Consider the following 19,715-nt stretch of genomic DNA (forward strand, 5'->3'; position numbering starts at 1 on the left):
CCGGAGGAGCCGCCGCGGGCGCGGAGCGGAGCGGCGGGGGCGGAGGAGAGGCCGGCGGGCGCCGGAGCCGAGGTGGGAGCTGGCCGCGGCGAGCTGCGCTGCCCGCCGTCGTCGCCGCCGCCGCCGCGCTGGCCTACTGCTCCGCCAGGGACCGCGTGTCCAAGGGTGACTATGGCCGTCCTCGCCGCGCTGGCCAGGCTGCGGGGCGGGAGGGCGCCGGGGAGCGGGACGCGGGGCGGGACCCCCTCGCCGGGGCAGCCTGCCCGGTGCCGGCGGCGTGGGYATGACCGTGCCCGCCGGGCGCCCGGCTGTTCTCCACCCCTCGCCCAGCGGTGGGTTCCCAAGCCCGCGGTGGGGGGGATGATCCCGGCTCGCTTCTGCGGCGTGAGGGTAACGATGCCGACGCTTGGCGTCGAGGTAGAGTAGCTGCTGCCGCCTTCTCTGCCCTTGACCGCRAGCCTGGGCGCTGGTCTCTCAAAGCACCGCAGAGCGCTCTCAGCAGGACCGGTCGCGGGCGCTGCGGGCATTTGCAGGCACTTTGTGCGTACCCGTCCCGCTGCTGAGTATGTCATTCCTTGGTGTCTCTCTAGGGATTGTTTTACCATGTGCACTGGGAGAAGATCTGCCTCCAAGTCACTTTTGGGGAGGAAAGCTGTCAGGAGAGCGCTGGTGGTATCAAATGTCAGGATGCCCTTTTGTCACAGGGCCAGAACCAGCTTTCTGTGGTCCTGAGGTTSTCTGCTTTGAACCTAGGCTGGTTCAGGCGTTTCAGGCAGATACAGAGGTTTGGGAGTTGAGAAAGGATTAAATTACTACTCTGATAAGCCCAGGCTTTTATGATCGAGTGGTTCCTGCAGCCACCAGTGGTTCCTGCCTTCCAGTGGGAAGCAGCACTTGGTGGGTGGCCACCAGCTCTTGTTTCCATAGCATTAGTGTCCTTGAAAGGCTGACGTGTGTGTCTGAGTTGAAGCGTATAGGACAGACMCGGTGATTTGTTGGGGCGAGCTGCGTGCTTTCAGTCTGATGTGTAACTGTGGGTTTGGGCCACCGCAAGTCTCATAGTCAGCACTCCTGTAGCTTTTTATATTTTGAAGTACTCAGGATGCAATCATGGACTTGGCCTCTCCGCCCCAGCCAGGAAAGCTTTTTWTATTACCGTTGCTTTTCTGCTGCAGTCCAGAAAGCCTGAGTGGCCTCCTTGGTGTTACTGGACAAGGTGGTGTTGGAGCCTAGACCCACCAGCTGCTCTGCTCTATTCCAGGCGCGCTTCCTCACTGGGGGTGTATAAGCCCCTAGTCCTTTGCTGGGTGCAGGTCAGGATCCAGGATCACTCTGCACTTTGGAGGACGAGATGGTGTGTGCAGGAGGTGGAGCTTCCGTTCTCCGTGAGCTGGTGCTCGCAGCYCTCTGGTTAGGGGCTGGTGACAGTGACTTCAGCTGGTGTGAGCACAGGCCTGGGAAAGGAAGGGCTACGACTTCGGCYTGAAACTCTTCACTTACTCACACAGTGGTTTCAGACATGTCAGAGGTTGGTTTCTCTGTGAGTAATGCACACAGAGTGCTGCGCTGGGCTGTTTGGTTGATTATTCAGGATGCTTCACTGTCATWACAGGAAGTCTTGTGTAATTAGTGCATCTACTTAGGAAAGTTGTGTGAGACCAAGGCCTGCTTTTGTTGTAGGAAACAGTTCATGGACTTAATAGCAYGCAGCCCACTCGGGCAGTTGTTACGTGGCTGTGACGGCAGGATAGATGACGGAGCCATGAGTGCTCAAAGCCCAGCAACCAGGAAAGTGGGGGAGAGGTGCAGRGAAGCAGGTTGGACCGGAGGGGACRGTGAGGTATAGGTGYTGGCTGCTTGTCGCTGCTGAAGAGCAGTGTGYGCGTGGCCCTGTGGTGCTCTTCTGGCCTGGAGAGCCTCCCTGTGGCCAGGCCAGACAGCTTTGTCATGGGCGTCCAAGGGAAAGCAGCAGGAGTCTGATCAGCAGCCTTACTGCAGAGCTCCCTGGGCTGGGCTCTCTTTAGAGGGCCTCTTGTCCTTGCTTTGAGATTGGGTTTGGGGAGGCTCCATGTTGTTCCTGGCCAGATGTTGGAGAGATGCTACAAAATTTCTTTGCTGTGAGGGTAAAGAGCACTGGAACAGGTTTCCCAAAGAGGTCATGAAGTCTCCATTCTTGGGAGATATTCAGCAGCCATCTGGACATGGTCCTGGGCAACGTGCTCTAGATGATCCTGCTTGAGCAGGGAGTTTGGACTAGATGATCCCAGAGGTCCCTTCCAATCTCAACCATTCCGTGATTCTGTCGTACACTGGACCTAAAGTCCACGTTACAGTGACTGAATGCTCAGTAACTCGAACATCAGAAGTTGTTTGGCTCTGACTGCCCAGAGTTTACCCATGTGTCAGGCAGAACTGTGTGGCCCGTGCTGTGGCCTGTATGACTKCAGGTCCTCTGCTGTGGGTGCTCGAGCCAGCCAGCAGCCATCGTCTCCCTGGACGGACGCGTGAATGTACTGCTCCGCTCTGACACAGGCAGCCTGGCGAGTTGTCTTTGACAGCGCGCTGCCGAGATAAATCTGGGGTGCCCACTGATCTCTGTCTTCCTAATAAGATCAGGATCGATTTGTGCTGGAAAACTCTTGGTTTGACACTGTGACATTTATCAGCCCAAGGAGTTATCTGCAGTGTGCTGACAGCTGTTGCTTGCTCGTTCTGAGGCACCAGAGCAAATGTTGAGATTCGCACTGTTGCTGGAACCTCAGCAGCTGGAAAGCAAACARCTAGCTCGTTATGTTAAGCAGCGATCGTTGCGCCCCGTTCAGCTCTGGTTGCGTGTTAGCRTGCCCAGGCGCCATGGGAAATGGGGTGGTCCTGCTCCAGCAGCTCTGCGCTCGGAGATGCAGCAGCCGCAGCACCACTGTCACACACGGTGTCCGCCCACGCTGCTGGGCTGCACGCGGTGTGCTTGTGACAAGGAACCCCTGTCTTGAGGTGACTGCTGGAAATCTTCCTTTTGCAGGGGTGACTTTGTCTTGTTTTGTGGTAGTAGCTGCAGAGYGCGAACTGGGCTGCTGCCCTTACCCTTTTTAGCCAGGAGATGTCATTCTTGGCCTTCCATAAGGCACTTGCTGGGCTTGTTCTGCCTTTGGAAACCACTGGTTGAAGCTGTAGCTGCCCTGGGTGGCAGTGCCCTGTCATGCCTGCTGTACTCAGTGTGCAGGGTTTGCTTTACAAACACGGGGGAAATCTTTGCTTCTCCAGTTGTGAGGCAGCTGCTTCCTTGCTGCAGCCCTGCAGAAGCAGGAGGCCACTGCTGGCTTGTTGAAAGCCCCAGAGCTACAGCAGGATCCTTTCCCCTCCACTCCAGTCTTAGTTGTTTGCTAGACTAGTCCAGTGGCACCTTCTGAAGCCAGGTGGGCTGTGCTGGCATGCCTGTAGTCAGGACTGCAGTTAACTTCCTGCAGATACGGATGATCTGAGCTGCTGCCCGGGGGACTCTGACGCGTAGCATGCAGGGAGCTGCTCTTTCTGCTGGTTGAACATATGTGTTTGAACTGGGAGCACCAAGAAAAGGAGCTGTGTAGGGATTCAGCTTGCTCAGAGGTTCCCATCTGTGTACTCTTGACTCCATTCCTGTGCCACATGTCCACATTAGAGAGCTGCTCTTCAACCCTGTCTCCCCCAGAGCCTGACACTAGGGCTTCCAGGAAGGCTGTAGAAGGTTGGCAAGCGAGTAACTTTGCAGTAACTCAGTTTCAGAAATAGATCTTCCTAACCTGTGCTGTTTGGTAAGAGCATGAAGCACAGGCACCTGCCTCCCTGCAGCAGCGGCCTGCCCCCTCTCTGGGTTGTTAGGCATGTATGTATGTTTGGCTACTGACTTGCTTTCTCACCTGTGTCTGTTTTCAGAAGATGCTCTGCTGGAAGCTGCAAGGATCAACAATGTTTCTGAAGTCGACAGGTGAGTGGCCTTTAGAGATGTGAGAGCGAACGCTGCTGCCGATGGGTGGAAAGGCGGGAAAGCTCCTGGCGCATGGGGAAGGCAGGGGTGCATCCCTGGTACCTGCGGTGACTCTGCACCGGGTCTTGTTTGGGTAGGCGTTTGGTACAGCTCTTGGGAGAGGGCGCTGGGGCTAACTGCCCCCACGCCTGCTCTTTTGGCTGCCTGATTTGGGGTTGTGCTGGGCATCGCTCGGGAGCTGTTTAGCAGTTTTAAATTCTCTGGGGTGTGAGCAAGTGTATTTCTTGGGTCCGGTGTGAGACCAGTCTCTGGGAGGCGTGCTTGTCTTCTGTCCACTGAATCCTCCTGTGGCTGTAGCTCTGCAGAGTGATCTCTCTTGGCACAGGTAGCGCCCAGGATGCTTTATGAGCATCAGAACTGCGTTAGCAAAATACATCTGCTGGCAGGGCAGCGCTGACCTCATCTGCAGTGAGTGCCAGGGGCTTGATTTGGAGCAGTCTGCTCTAGGTCTGCCCAGCAGTGCCTGGAAAGGATCTCATTGTGTGCCCAGCAGTCAGCTGATACTGGAGAGCAGCAGTTTGCACCCCGCGGCCTGCTGGGTTTTCTTTCCCCAGCAGCGGACCAGGAGCATTTTACTAAAGCTCCTGTGAGAGGCAGGGTTCAGAGAATGTCTCTTCGCTAAAACCAGTTTATGTGTGGGGGAAACAAGTGTCATCAAAACACAGGGGAAACAGAAACATCTGAGAACCAGCTGAACTTCTTTGGCCATTCCCTGGTCTCTCTGAGTAACCCTCTGGTATTGAGGTGTTCCGCTGCCCAGGTGGCTGCCCTGAACTGGTACAGAATAAACATTTTTGATAGCTTGCATAGGATGGGAGTGGGCATTGCTGCTCTTCTGTATTCACCACACCTGATGTTTCATGTTTCTCGCTAGCCTCTCCCACCCAGTGCAGGCATCCAGGGAGCCCTGTGCTATGAGCCACTGTTTGTGCGAGCTCCTGCAGCAGAGGAGGAGAGCCCTCCTGGCCTGCAGCCAGAGGATGCTCCTTCCATTCTCCGGGATGTCAGAGGAAGCAGCCTGGCTCTGTTGCACCCTGGGGCTGAGATCTGGCCTAGATCAAGGGCCAAAGAGGATATTGGTGTGCAGCTAATTGGCACATGTGTTCTGCTGCTTGTAATTGCAGGAAGTTGCTGCTTAGCAATGTCTGGGTGATTTGTGAGCCTGGTCAGGGACAACAGTAACAGGGATGCTCTGTGCTCCCTCTGTTAATGGCAGGGCTGGCAGCTGTACATAGTCCAGCTGTGCTGCATGCTTACTGCCTCTGCTTTTGCATCTACGCTTTTTCCTTCCCACTCCCACCTCCACTACCTGTTGTCTGGGTATCTGCCTACACCCTGCAGCTTCCCCTCTGTTTGAAGCTCCCAGCCTACATGTGCCTCTACAGACCTTCACTGTCAGGCATGAGACATGGGGCCATGGAAAGTACTGACTCCTTCCCTGCTCCAGGCAGCCTCAGCCCATGCTTTGCAACAAACTGCAGCAGCTCAGAAACTCCCCAGTTGCTGGCATGTGCTGGGAAGTTATAGCAGAGGCACAAACAGTTGCAGCTCTTGCTCTTGCCACCTGAGGAGAGAGAAACCCAAACTCGGTATTAGCAGGATAGGACTGTGACACTCAGCTGAGCAGTGTGGGCTGTACCCAGGAGAGGGCAGTGCCACCCGCACAAACGCCCAGTTCATTGCAGTGCTGCATATGTCCCTGGACGGCTCTGTCAGCTGTCCCCCTGCATGCTCTTCCCCCAGCAGGAGAGCTCAGGCTAGTCCAGACAGCTTGCTGGTGGTGAGTTAGGAAACAGAAAGCTGGCATGATAGAGTTTTCTAATATAACTTTAGACTCATTTAAACCTTAATCTCTCCAATCGCCTCTTGTCTTGGTATAACAACTTAAAGGCACTGAAAACCCGGTGGTGTGGTAGAGCTGACCTCGCAGGTTGTCTTGTTCAGACTTCACGGTGCGATTCAAGACACATGTTCTCTGCTGTTCTGCACCCTGTCTCATTAGGCAGTGCCAGTAAAGCTGAGCAGAGACATGTTGTTGCTTGAGTTACGGAACGGTTACTGATGATGTTCAGTTCTCAGTTTTTTTCAGCTCAAAGACTATTAGAAAAAACAGCCAGATGTTTACAATTCTCCAGATCATGTTCTCTGGTACACACTCTCTTCATCTGCTGTTAAGAACTTGTTTTTCCGGGCTGTGTGAATTGGGAAGCTGGTCTTTTTCAAGTGCCTTGTTCAGCCGACTGCTTGTCATGGCCCTTTATGCAATCAAGCAGTGTAACTGCAACTACCAGTAAGAGGAGAAGGAATCTGAAGGGACCTGGTTGGGAAGCAGGACTGTATTTTAAGTGTTTGGTCTGAAGTGTAGAAAAAGGATGTGTGAGAGAATGGTGTGAGGTACAAAGATGTAGTTTTTGAAACCATGWGCTAGGTCATTGTTTTGCTCAACTGTAGGGGGAAACCAGGGTAGGTATAGACTCTAAGGCAGGTTGGAGCAGAGGTGGTGCTATGAAGCAGAGAATTGAAGAGCTTTAAGGATAACTGTGTATTATCTTGAAAGAGTTCTTTGTTGGAAGAAAGTGATTCTCTTCGTCACACCAACAGGATGATGGCGCCAAGGGGTTCATCCTTATGGTCAAATTAGGGAGTTTGAGAACCACCCACAGGATTTGAATGCCAGCAAAGATAACTGGTGGCGTGTTCTTAAAATGAGCAACTATTAAAGAATGGGAGGTGTGGAGACCCAGGCATAGATGGCCATACTCTTGTTTCTTCAGGRTGTGTTTCTGAAAAATGTGATGATGACCCAATACAGTGGATACCGAAGCAATTTTTCCTATAGGAATTAGTGTAATGGGCAGGGGTGCATGTGGGAGCTTGAGAAATACACACAATTTAAACATGCAGAGACAGTATAACTGATATGAAGGATGGAGAGGCAGGAGCAGTATCATCAGACTCACCAGCTAGAGAAGGTGCTGGCTTTTTGGAGGCTGGCTGTTTAGAACAGGTCAGATCTCAGGAACCAGAGCACCCAGTGTAAATCTTCCAGCGCAAGTGTCTTTGCTGCTTCTTTCCACATGATTACATTTCATCCTTGTATTTCTCAAATAAGCTGAGGTCAATCAAATCAATTGAGTAGGAAGATCAGAAAATGGAGTAATGACAATGGTTAATAGAGCACAGCTACAGAACTCTGAAACAACAGATAGAATTAACAGATATCCTGCTGCTGCTGTATAATTAATACTTCTGAGTGTATGATCAGGTGGATGACACTGCTGTAGTTGTACTGTCCTTAATAGTTTACCTTTCATAAGGCTGTAGGGAAACGAACTGCTTTCTTCCAGTGGGCAGGTCTTGAACAGAGGTGGAAAATAGATGGTACAGCCATGCAAAATTAAATGCGTTTGATCTTGGGAGCCAAGGTGTCCTGGGCCTGTCCAGATCTTCTGTCTAGCAACTCAAAGACCCAGGGAGTCCTGAGTGAAAACTTGACGGTAGAAACTGAAATGAGGGCTTGTGTCAGCGCAGCAGATGCAGCCAGCAGATGCAAGCAAGGTCTGCCTGTGCTTCAGGCTGGCTGGAAGCCGTGTCACTGCACTAGCGTGACACTGAGTAGAAGTAGGGTAGTTGCCTTCTGAAGCAGGTTCTGAAGCCAGTTGCAAGGCAGATTCAATACACAATACTTGTGGCTCCACAGCTTCCAGTTCAGGCTTGAGGCGTAGGCCAGGTGAGCCTGCTCACAAGTRGTGTACGGACCACCTTATTTTGAAAGGCTTTCCCTGGGTCTTTTTTTGCTGTTAAGCTGCTAGGCAGGGAAAGTGGTGAGAAGAACATAATGTTTGTTAGTTCAGCTGGTAACTATAAGCTTCTCAAATAGGCTTGGGAAGACTATCAGAAATGAATGGGAGGCTTATGTTCAGGGGAACTTATTATTCTGACCAGCAGCTTTTTCCTTGGTTAAGGATGAATAGGCCTTTCAAACATATCAGTCAAACCTCATATTAATGCATACATTATTGGAGGAAGAATCACATGTCCAAAGGCTGGATCTAGCCCATGAACCATAGGTTCTTCCATTCCCTCTGTCTCCTCTCTGCTCCTAGACAGGTTTTCACATCTTTACCTCATTGTTAAATGTGAGAAATCAGTCCGATTTTTGCATTAGAATCAAGAAAGATCGAACTTTTGGAACTATTGCATTTGAAGCCTATAGCAAACCAGCCATTCCATTCAAGTCCTTCATGCTTTTAGGCAGTATAGAAGGTAACACCTAATTAATGTGGATAGTTTAATTTGCCTCAACCTCAGTTGATCTGTGTATTTGGAGGGAAAGCAAGAAGCAAAGCCATAAAGAATTACTGCCTCAATCCCCCTTGTGTTTATATTCAGTATTAATATTGATTCTCTGTGTTCAAGCTTTGTTTCTTAATAAGCCACCCACAAAAGTGCAGGCTTGGAGCTGAGTTTCGTAGCCAGATAAATATGATGAAACAGTATTCTAATAAGCACTGGATGATTGTGACTCATGGAAACATAGTGCGTATGTCGGATGGCCGTTATCAGGCTCATTCATAACAGCCGGCAGCAACCCAAATCTGCATGTTAATGAGATCTGGAGATGACCAGCCACTGTCCTTCTCTCAGATGGATCCAGACAGGCATGGTGGTATGGCAGGAAGCTCTATGCCAGCTGCTGCAGCTGATTCTCCTCTTACCAGACTGATTTTTAGGTAGGGTGTTGCAGAAGTGGCTAAGAAAGTCCAGACTGATTGTCCCAAATGGTGCTCRCTCTCTTCTGGCCAAGCAGTGGAGAACCAGCCCCTCATCTTGTAGTCTCTGACTYGTTGTTGCACTGCTTCCTCCCAGTCTGTTTCTGTCCCTTCTCCTGCATTCTGTAGGCAATAAAGCTTCTTGAGCAAGAATTTCCTTCCGTGGCATGATGGGCTTTGGCCTGGTCTGGRCTCCTGGGGGTTGTGGGATTACCCCTGATAAATGACCCTAATTCCAAAGGTAAGAACATCCTACCGTGCCAGATCAGGGGGCGATTCACGGCTCCCAGTGCAGCAGCAAAGGACAGGAGCTGGAGCTCTGCTGAACGTGGTAACAGGGTGGTCCCTGTGGGATTATTGGCCTCGTTGTCCTCTGCTTCCCGTCAACTGCCGTAGGAGAACTGTGTGCTGAGCGTGTCATCTCCACTCGCTGCTGCGGAAAGGATTGCTGTGAAGATCTGCCTGTGAGCTCTCTGCTCCCCGGTATTCAGTCCCGACATACTTACAGTTCAGATCTGTCACACACATTTAAGTATTTAGGATGTGTGCTGGAGTGTATGGCATACCTGGGATGTACATTGGCAGGACCAGACTTGTTTCCCTGCTGTGAAAATACCGCTGGCCCCAAGGCATGTGTTATCATGCTGTTTTGATCTGTGTCTTTCCCCACCAGAGGGAAGAGATTCAATGAGGTTGTGGTCAGCTGCAGGGTGCTGAGCTGGAGCTGCACGGGCTGTGTTTGCTGCTGCGCTCACAGAGCTGCGTGTAGTCACGGTGGTGTTTCGGTTTCTAATCTCTTCGGTACCTAGCRTGGTGGTGAAATGTGCTGAAAAATTAGACCACTCTTCTTCTAGAAGGCTGTTAGCCCTTTCTGCTGTATGGCATATGTAACATGAGAGAAACTGTACAGTCCTCCCAGCTAGATCAGAGTGGTATCTGTCCTTGTCTCTTCTTCCTTTTATGTCTTTTCATGTCTAAATTGCTGGGAGGAGCTGAGCTAACCTGCCAGGCCCACAGCGATCTGTACACACTAGTCTGTTTCTAGGTGAAACTAATTCTGCTCCTGGCCATTACATTTGTCTCCCTTTCAGTTCTCTCCCGTCCTGGGGGTGGGTTAGGATTCAGCAGCACCTCTTCTTTGTTTCCTATCTTGAGCCATTATTCTGCATTTGGATACAGTAAAGGCATTTAGAAACTGCTTGTGAAAATCGCAGGTTTGGCAGAAAAAACTTTCTGTGCTGAAATCAGGCTTTGGTTACCAGCTTGGAGCAATACTCACTTTTGTCTGAGGTTGGATTTTTGGAATTGCCTTACCTGAACTGGAGCCCAAGTTGGAGCTGAATACAAGCTGCCAAAGGGGGGTTGCATCAAAGCTTATTGGAGCTCAGCCACATTGGCAGATTTGCCGTCTGGACCTGGCTGTCCTGTTTCTGCCCTCTCCAAGCCCAAACATGGAATTCACCTGAAGTTCTGCTGTCCAAGCCACTGTCCAAAGCTCTAAACAGAAAGTCATGCCTTCACCTGGGAAACTGTCAGATCAAAGGAAGGAACCATGTAGGAAAATGCAAGCCCTTAAGGGAGAGGACATCTAATCTCATACCTGTCAGAGTGTCTTCCTGTTTTAGGATAATTAGCAGTACTGTGAGGATCTTACAWGAGGCCTTAAACTAGAGGTAAGCCTAAAATGCTTTGTAGGGTAAATGTAGGAGTCATGTCAACTGCTACTGAAGCATGACTACCTCTGGACTGGAACAAAGCCTCTGGCCAAACATGCACCTTATCTTCTGGTCTAAACAGTGAAATGTTCCCARTTTTCAGACTCTTCAGCAGTGGCAATGAGAGAGCTTTGGAGAGACAGTAATGGAAGATTATTTATAATTGTATTTATTTACATTGCTGCAAACTTTATATTATGCTGTCTGTTTATTCTCACTGGGCCTATATTGTTCGTACATATCTGAGTTAACAGACACCTGAGTTTTTTAAGATAAATAGTTTTTTTTTTCCTTTAAATGTTCCCTTTAATCTTTTCTCATAATGCGTRGAGCAAATTATACAGTACTTTGCTTCAGTGGAAGTTTTTGACTGGTTACTGAGTTTGATTTGGTGCATGGCCTCTGGGACCTGGAGCAGATACAACAGCCCAGATTTCCTCACGTTGGCTATGATGTTGGSTATGAATCATCTTAAAAGTCTTAAAGCACACTGGGCTTTCCCATACTGGGTAGTCAGATAAGTTGAAAAGTGATACTTTTCATCAGGCAGCACCACACAGCAGGAGTGCAGTTTTACCAAATAAGGCAGTAGGAACTGGCAAGGAAAGACAGGAAATAAAATGGTAACTTTAGCTGTTGCTCCATTTCTTACTGTGTTTGCAGGAGTTTCTGTTTTAGCACTTCTTGTGTAGTGATCTTCTTTCATGCTTACTGTTGCATTTTGACCATAAAATCTCCCAGGACTGACCACGACTCCACGCTGAGTCGTAAAACCGGACTCTTTGCTGTCAGCTTCCAACCAGCAAGCCACAAGAGACAGATCTCGTGCCTCTTTCCAAGACAGCTTAAAACCCTTTACTGTGCCCAAATCGCTCTCTGAAAGCRGATCCTGACTCATCTGACGTAGCTCGATGTATGGCAGCTTCTGTTGGTGGGGAATACATCTGGTAGCTATCACAGCGCTTTCACGGAATTAATTCCAATTATTTTACATGTTTATCATTCCGGTAATGGAGCTGACTCAGAGAAGCAGGACGGCTTCCGTGTGAGGGAGATGAGGGGCCAGGTCCGCTTTAGGAGAAGAGGCCTTGCAGGAAGGGGCAGAGTTCGCAGGTGTGGAAGAGGCGTGTGCAACCGCGAGTGATGTGAAAGACCAGGCGCAATTATTCCACCTCCCTCGCAGCGCGGGAGTCAAGGCGCACCCAGGGGAAACTTCAGGCGGTTGAGGCTAGTACTTCTGAACTCCCGACTGTCACTATTCCCTAGGCAGTAACTAATAGTAACAGGTAGGGTGTGTGCTGCCCAGTTTTCTCTGCTTTCAGCCTGAAGAAGCCATTGGTTTAGAAAACAAAATCTGGGGGTGGGACTGGAGGACCTCACAGGCAGCGTTAGGGGCGGGATGAAGGCCATCATCTTACCAGGTGCTCATGTCAGCTTCTTCTGCATTCACTTTGTGCTGCTTTTCCTGATGGGTTTTCACACACCTTCTATGTCCTTAAACAACCCCGCTCAATTTTCCAGGAGTTTAGTTCCCCTTATCTGCTCTGATTTTGGCCTGCGGGGGTTTATTTCCGTGTGCTTCTTGTTGGCTGCTCACCTCTTCTCGCAGCCCCTTCCCGCTGTCCAGGTCAGTGGCCGCAGTCTCCTCCAGGCTCCTGTGGCCGGGGAGCAGCCCACCTGCCTTCCGAACCGCGGCAGGAACACGAGGATCCATCCTCCTCTTCCTCTCCCTTCCTCTGGGGTGGTTGAACTGTCTCTGCTGACTCAGGATCATGATTTGTGGCTTCATGTATATTCACAGAATAGTTGTGCCCAGCGTGTAATTGGCCCTGAGATGGTTGTGAAGGGGTTCAGAGCAAACGCCTGTCTTTGGGGAGGCAGCAGCAAGGTCAAAGGCTTCTCCTTGGCCCTAGTAGTTCTCCTGAACGGGCAGATCCTTTCTCTGGCATTTAACAGGGAGGTTGTGCTTTCATCTTCGGAGGTACTGTGGGATTTGGTTGCTTTTTCTCCCTCCCTCCTCTGCAAAGCTGAGGACAAGCCCCAAGAGGGTGAGCGCTTCTTACGGCGTCACCCACCCTGCCGTTAATCAGTAACATATTGGGGAAGGGGCGATGGGAAACGCTGAAGTGACCAAGAGAAACAGAAGCTATTGTTGTTCCAAAAGTTCAAGTTTCCAGTTTCCTCTTCCTCCACCTGTCAAGAGGGCGAGCTGGGCATGCTCCCGGCGCTGAGCACAAACTCAAACATGCCCTCTAGGCTCGGCTCTGAGCGCCGTGTCACTGAGTTAGTCACCCAGAACTCCGGGCAGCGGGATGAATAGGAGGCACATCTGTCGGGGGGCAGCGGGGGGAGAAGGCACGGCGCCGCTCCGCGACCGCCCGCCTGGGCTCTTTCGCTCCTCTGGGYGGATCAAAGTATTGAAGCTTTAGGAGCTGCTGCTTCCCGGCGGAATCGCGTGTGCTCACAAAGCAGCGGTATCTTTCTCCCCAGGCCCTGGCAGCGAATTCCAGAGCACCTGGGGATGTTTGGCTGGGCAGACCGTGGGTTCATTCAAATKCTCTTCTTGTTTTCAAAGAAATCTTGAATTTTGCGAAACGCCTGCGTTGCTGCCATCAAAGCAAAGGATTGGTGYGTTGAGGGAATGTCTCGCAAAGACTAGAACCGGGAGTCATTCTCCTTGTACACCAGAGGCAACATTGCGCAGGATCTCTGACCAGTAAAAATCTATCAGGCAAATCTGTTCCCACAGCACATCCAGTCTGTTTGGAGCTTTCTGCCTTAAAACCTTGAGGTTTTTTGAAATCCTTTAAATATGCTCACACACACACACAAACAACAGAAAAAAGCTCCCTCCTCTTTAGCAGAACCATGTTTTCATTCCACCARCGTTCTCGTAGTGACGCACTCTTTATGGTACCTGTGAACCTGAGGACAAGTTTGCCTTTTGGGAAACACTGAAAACGGTGCTAATGGAACTATGTCTGCGTGAGAAACTGCTTAGTAGGTTAGAGTGAGTGTCCTGGATCTTATTTGGTTAAAATGTGGATAAACATCCTAAACATTGATCAGAGGATTTTATTTAATTAAAAAAAAAATACTCCTGCTGGTAAATACATTTGGCTGTCTAGGATCTGAGCAGTGGTCGTCGCTTTATCGATTGTCATATCATTAAATCAGACGGGGAAAAAATTAATGATAGGCTTGAAGACCCTGAACATAAAGTTCAGTTGTCTAGAAAATCTGTTAAGTTGCTGAGCGTCTTGCCATGGTTTTAAAAAAAATCCTGCTTCTAAATGAAATGTCAATGCGTATTATGCTACATGATCTGATGCTAGTAATTCTCTCCACTAGGCTTGGTAATGTGGTATTCCAGATGCTTACGATTATTTAGATTCCTGAATGGAAAATTACGTGATTAATTCTAATATCTTAGCTCTGAGCCTGTAATCAAATCCTGCAGCAGAGACTCCACCATCCTTCCTGTTGCATTCACTAGGTTTTAGCAGAGGTGGCTGTGGGACTGAGATCGTGTTTCATAATTTTTTATCTAAGAGTGGAGAAAAGTCATTGTTCAATATGCACTTCCAGAGCATATATAAAGTTAAAAACCTTCCAAGGAACTGAAAAATAGTTTYCAGTAGCTCCAAAGTGCTTAGAGTGAAAGTTGCCATCTTAGGCTCTGTGTTGTTAGAAGATGCATATGTCAAAGCATTTAGCTGCAATTCAAATCCATGAGAGAGCAAAAGATAAAATGCACAATATATGAGGACAAAAGCAGGCTTTTGTGGCAGAGTGACCCAGTGACTCATGGAAGGCTACTGGGAAGTTTTGTTTTGGCTCTATAGTTAGATTGTATTAATACCATGGTCGAGTCAGTGAACTATGTTGAATACCCCTCCAAAGATATTAATAAATGGCAGGTATTGGACTGYGAGGTTTTAACTGTCAGGCCAAAGTTAGAGGCCTCCAGGGGTAGGGCCACCTGARCAGCTACTTAGCTGACTCTTCAAATCCTCAGCAGATTTTGTGTCTTGTTTCCCCGTTCCTCTCCCGGTTCCCTGTCAGGGGAGCCCCAGGCTTTTGTTGGAAGAAGCAGCATCCCGTGTCCGTGCGAAGGAGCAGCGCGCGTGAGGGCGCAGATGGAGCAGCGGTGTGGATTTCTGCTGCAGGCAGCGCTCCTCCGGGCGAGCGCGCACAGTTGCTGCGACCAGCAGTGGCCGTGGATCTGAGTCAGACTTGCAGATCTGTCTGTTGTGAGTGTAAACACAGGCTGCACGCGCAGTTGCGATGGGAGCTGATCGCTAGCGATAGCAATCTGTCCTGCCTACGGGCTGCCAGGCTGCCATCGTTTGTGTATCTAGACCAAACTRTATCTGCTACAGGGACAGGAAGGCTTTGAGGCTGTACATACATGGATGGKTTTTTTTAAGCAATCTACTGCCTGAGAGTATTCTTCAGGCAGCAGAGCTGGAAGCATGTTCTTGTCATTTGTTTCCGGAGGATAAAGCATAAAGGCCTCTCGCTGGGGCAGCCGAGGTTGATCACGTGCAGCACCTCACAGAGACGTTTGCAGGACTGCTTGGTAAAGCAGCAGCTAAAAGCTGTCTGGGGTTAGCGATGGGGCAAGTGTGAGTAGCAAGGATCCAATAAGGATTCTCTAGGAAAATTTGTTTCTCTGCCAAGTGCAGGTGTGAAGTATCCAACCTTTTTGGTTGGGAATGCGTAGCACCCGCTCTTAGGCACCTGGTGTGGCTGGCAACTGTCTGGCTCGTTTCTCATGTTAGCAGGGCGAGGAGGCTTGCCCCAAAGACCTCAACGTATGAGGACAGCTTTCTTACCTGATTCACCCTCGGAGCACCACGTCTCTGCAGGGACTGTGAAGGGCACCAGGATGGGGCTTCCACTGCTGCTTGGCTGGGACTTCCATTACAGATGGTGTCTAACCAGCTGGTACAGGCATCCTGTCTAGCAGATGACTTGGGCGTATCTAGGACTGCTTGCCATATTCAGAACGTGTTTTGCGGGGTTTTTTTCAGAATCAAAACTCCTTTTGAATATTTAGTTATTAAATAAAGTTTAGATCCTATAGAATCGACTGGGCAGTGGGTTTTCTGGATTCTGTTATARTCCATCTGCTGTGTTACATCAATATTTGACACATGGGACTTGTGTTTTCTTGTTTCTCTCGTCCCAGAAGTGGAATTTTAATGTGTCTTGAGATGTGATGTTCTGCTCCAAACTGATCTTTTTTTGAGAGACTGTGAAAATACCAAACAGCAGACTATATTCAGGTCATACAGTTTGAGCCAAGGCTTAGGCTTTGGTATGGCTCCTTAGGTATATCTTTAGAATCAGCAGGGTATATTTGTTCCTTGGGATTTGTGTTTCRCGAAACCACACAGTCCTCCATTGGGAGGAATTTTGAGCCAGTAGAAGGTTTGCAGAGATCTGGCATACAACTGTAGGTGTTTGCTAGGTTCATGCTTTCCTTTATATTCATTCTTACTGCAGGAAGAAGAATATGGTTCTTTTAGCTGCTTTTCACTCATTGTAGCTGGGCACCCTTTATTTGCCATCTAACATAGTTACTACCACAGCAGACTCAAGGCAATCGATTTGAAAAGCTTGGCTAAATTCAGACACACACCTCTCTAAGTTTGTAAAGAAATGGTCTGATCTTTTCAGGCCGTGTGAACTAGTACAGCTGCAATTGCCTTCCTAATCTGTGAATCTAGTTTATTTTAATACTTAATCCACAGATTCAGGTGCTTGCATGTGTGAAGTTTGTCTTTTGTTTTTAGTTGTGTCTCTCGCAGCGCTGAGTTTAATGGTAGTTTTTCCCTGTTACAGCTTTAGGAAGGATGTGCTGTGTACATGTATGTACATATGTGTTACAACCATAGGAAGGAGCGATGGCCCTTCCCAGAAAGGGAGCTGGAAAGGCCTCAGTTGAGAAAAGGAAGAAGGATAGGCCAAAAAAGGCCAAAAAGGAGCKTTCTGCTGACTCCCTCATAGCCCTCCCTGCCTCACATTGTCCTGGCTCAATAGGTGCAGCACGTTACTTCGGGAGTCTTGGGGTCAGGCTTCGTCTCATCTCATTTAACTCRAGAGCTCTGAAAGTTGGGCGTAAAGTCTGAATTAGTCCCTCCTTCCTTGTGGTCAACAGAGAAAGTGGCACTTCCTGACTGTAATTTCATGCCGTGTGAGTCTGGCACTTCTTTCAATGAGCTGTATTAGCCTCTGTGGGGATCTCTCTCTTGCCATTAGCTGCAGAGTGGGAGCATAGACAGCTATGGTAGACCAGACTCCTAACCTTCAGGCAGGTAAGGCTCGAAGAGGTAATTGAATCCCATGGATGGTCATGAAAGAGAGAGGATTGGTAAGTTTGTCTGGCCTTRAGAAAAAGTACTTTTTAAGGGTACTGCTTGGAATCTGGTGCTAAGAGTAACAGTGCTGTTGCTACCAGATTAGAGGATACCGCCTTCTGGTGCATTAGCATCTGAATAATAATTTTTAAAAAAGCCAGCAGAAGATAGGTTAGSAGCAAAGTTACTAAAAGATGCCAGGGAGGGGTTAGGGGAATGGTGTAAAACCTGAGAATGTTTTGCAGAAACAGCACCAAGGATGATTTGATGCCTCTTACAGGTTTGGGTTTGTTTTGTTTATACTTTTTTGTTCATTTTGATAGCTGATGAGAAATTGTATTGCAGCAATTTTCAGTGCTGAGTCCTCTAGGCTGCACTGGAACAAGTATCCTTGAAGTAAAAGGATTTGCCTTGTGGTATTATCCCCAGTCTGCTTGGGTTGCTTGTCTATCTGCCTTCTTCCTGAACCAGTCTGTCTTCTGTCTAGGTTATTGCTGGAAGGCACAGATGTGAATGCGAGGCACAGGCTTGGCTGGACTGCTCTCATGGTGGCAGCTATCAACAGAAATGCCAGGTATGTTTGTCTCAGCACTGACTGTCACCATAGTGGGTAGGATCCCTCGTAGATACTCCCCTTTTGGTAAGTTATATTGAACTCCATAGAGAGTTTCCACAGCATCTGAGTTAGATCRGGGTGTGTTCTCAGGCTAAACCCAAGGGAGCTTTTCTTTCTGCGTTTGCCTAGTACGTTGTGTTACATACTGAGGTAAGCTGCTCTGCAACCTCGGAGAGGTAACTGTCGAACTGACAACGCAATTCCATAGTAGCACTCAGATTTTGCAATCTGGTGAGTCTGTAACCTTGGGATGTTACTGTGGCAGGTAGTCTAACATCAGAAACTCAGCCAGAGTCTCACATAGCTCCTGTCAGAGCTGCTGTGTCCCTCCTAGCTTGTGGGGCCATTGCTGGGCCTTTCATGCTAGGCCTTTTTGAACCAAAAACGCTGAATGCTGTGCCCTCCCTCCTTAGTTCCCATGATGGTCACTGTGGCTTCTTGTAACCTTTTAAAGGCACTCTTAAATATATTCAGTCTACAACTAAATTCAATTAGTTTTTTTATTTAAGGAAAAAAGAAAGAGAAATCCAATTTTAGAAAACGTGGGACAGACGGGAGAATGAGCTTTGATGTTACAACCTCTCAGGGATGCTTTACTTAGTCACAAGTTCATAAGCAAAAAAGCCTAATTACTTGGGAAAACACAGGATTAAAGCAAGCCACAAAAGCTGAATATCCGCTCTCGGGCGACACAATTCGAATCCATGTGCTGAGTTCGTGTGTGGTGCAAACTTTGATGTGTGCTATGACAAGCTGAAAGTCGTGACCTCCTCAGGGATCTCCTTAAGATGGGCATAGAGGCGGGAGCTTGGGACTGTTTGTTTAACTTTGATGTCCAAGCAGCAACGGGCCCTGCTGTTTGCCTGTCCGCAGAAGGACGGGTTTTGGAGCCTCCCACCTTTGCCAGTGGACAATGGTCAGCAATGGAGTGTGACGACTGTTGACCATTCCAAGTGACTGGTGGACCAGAACAGGGTTTCACGAGTTGCAAAAGCTAAGAGGAGACGAGGAGAAAGGCTGTTCATGGTACAATAATTACCTAAAATCAGGCCTAAAATCAGGTAGAAATGCTAATGAAAACATCTAGGCAGTAAAATGTGTTCAGCACCGTAGCTGGTCCCTTAATATAGACTGGCACAACAACAGCAAATGTATGTCTTATTTGGGTATCTGGCAAGAAAGCTCAGAAAACTTTTGGCTGTGTTGAAAAAATAATGTTTACTTTTCCCACATACAAGATGAATGTTGATTTTAATTGAAATTTTAGAGGTCCTTGAATATCTGAAGTTTGATAGAACTTGTCTCTGACAATATAGTGAAAGAGTAATTAGATACTTCATGGAGGCAAACATAAATGCAAACCTAACTTATTCCTGGTGTTACAACTCTATTGCATAACACTAGGGTTATGCCAGACGTGGCTTTGGCCCTCCATACTGTTTCCAGCTTCAGAAAGTCCACAGTGAAGTTTCAGTAATGGCTTGGCAAATGTATTGAGCTGGAACATGACACACAAAGTGTTTGAAATTCCCTACAAATCATTTGCTCACAGATGCAGTCTTCTGAGTGACCTTTTTAACCTGAATCCAAAAGAACTGGGCATTGTGTGCTTGGTTGGATGTGGAAGTGGAGAAAACAGACCATGGGAAGCTGATGACTTTGACTCAATAACATGGGTTTGCCTGTAGAATTCTAAATACTTAGATCTTTCCTTCCAAATGCAGAGTGCCTGMTGGTTTTCTGGATCTATTGCAATCCTTTTGCATACATTAGATTATGAACTAGTCTAAATATGGCTTACTTCACTCAGCGTTGGCAACTATGTGTTTGTACTTAGCTGATCCAATGCATAAATATTGGCAATAGGATTTCACTTGCTATGTAGATATGTAGTAGCTGTATTTCATGATATTTATTCCAGTAGGATGCACAATTCCTTTTTTAAAGCATGGTCCTGCTGTAAAAAGTGATCATCTAAAATGGATTTGTCTGGCCACAGTAACTGATTTTGTAGATTACAGATTTTTATGACCTTTGGTTCTTAGCCCGTCAGTAAACAGGTGTCTGGAGAAGGTGAGCTGGGTCTTTCTCTGGCTTGACCATCAGAAGAAATGGTAACAAGTGGCTCAGAGACATGATGAAGATGCAACCAACTGTGTATTATTAGCTTGTGACACATACACGGCCATTTGATTTTGTTTAAGGTGATTGCTCTGTGATCACTTT

General features: G+C 48.4%; 1 protein-coding gene across 1 annotated transcript in view; it reads left to right on the top strand.

Annotated features, from left to right (window-relative positions):
- Positions 1-6: 6 nt before the first annotated feature.
- The window catches only part of CLPB (ClpB family mitochondrial disaggregase), a gene marked incomplete at its 5' end in the record, with an annotated part of 90,954 nt that continues 71,245 nt past the window's right edge, over positions 7-19,715 (top strand). The window contains 3 exons of the mRNA XM_085319404.1: positions 7-165; positions 3,910-3,961; positions 17,361-17,447. Coding sequence (XP_085175530.1) covers positions 7-165; positions 3,910-3,961; positions 17,361-17,447 — 298 coding nt within the window. The remainder of the gene's footprint in view (positions 166-3,909; positions 3,962-17,360; positions 17,448-19,715) is intronic.

The sequence above is a fragment of the Rhea americana genome, unplaced genomic scaffold, assembly GCF_003343005.1.
Source record: "Rhea americana isolate MKP2758 unplaced genomic scaffold, rheAme1 scaffold_584, whole genome shotgun sequence".
Taxonomy (NCBI): Eukaryota; Metazoa; Chordata; class Aves; order Rheiformes; family Rheidae; genus Rhea; species Rhea americana.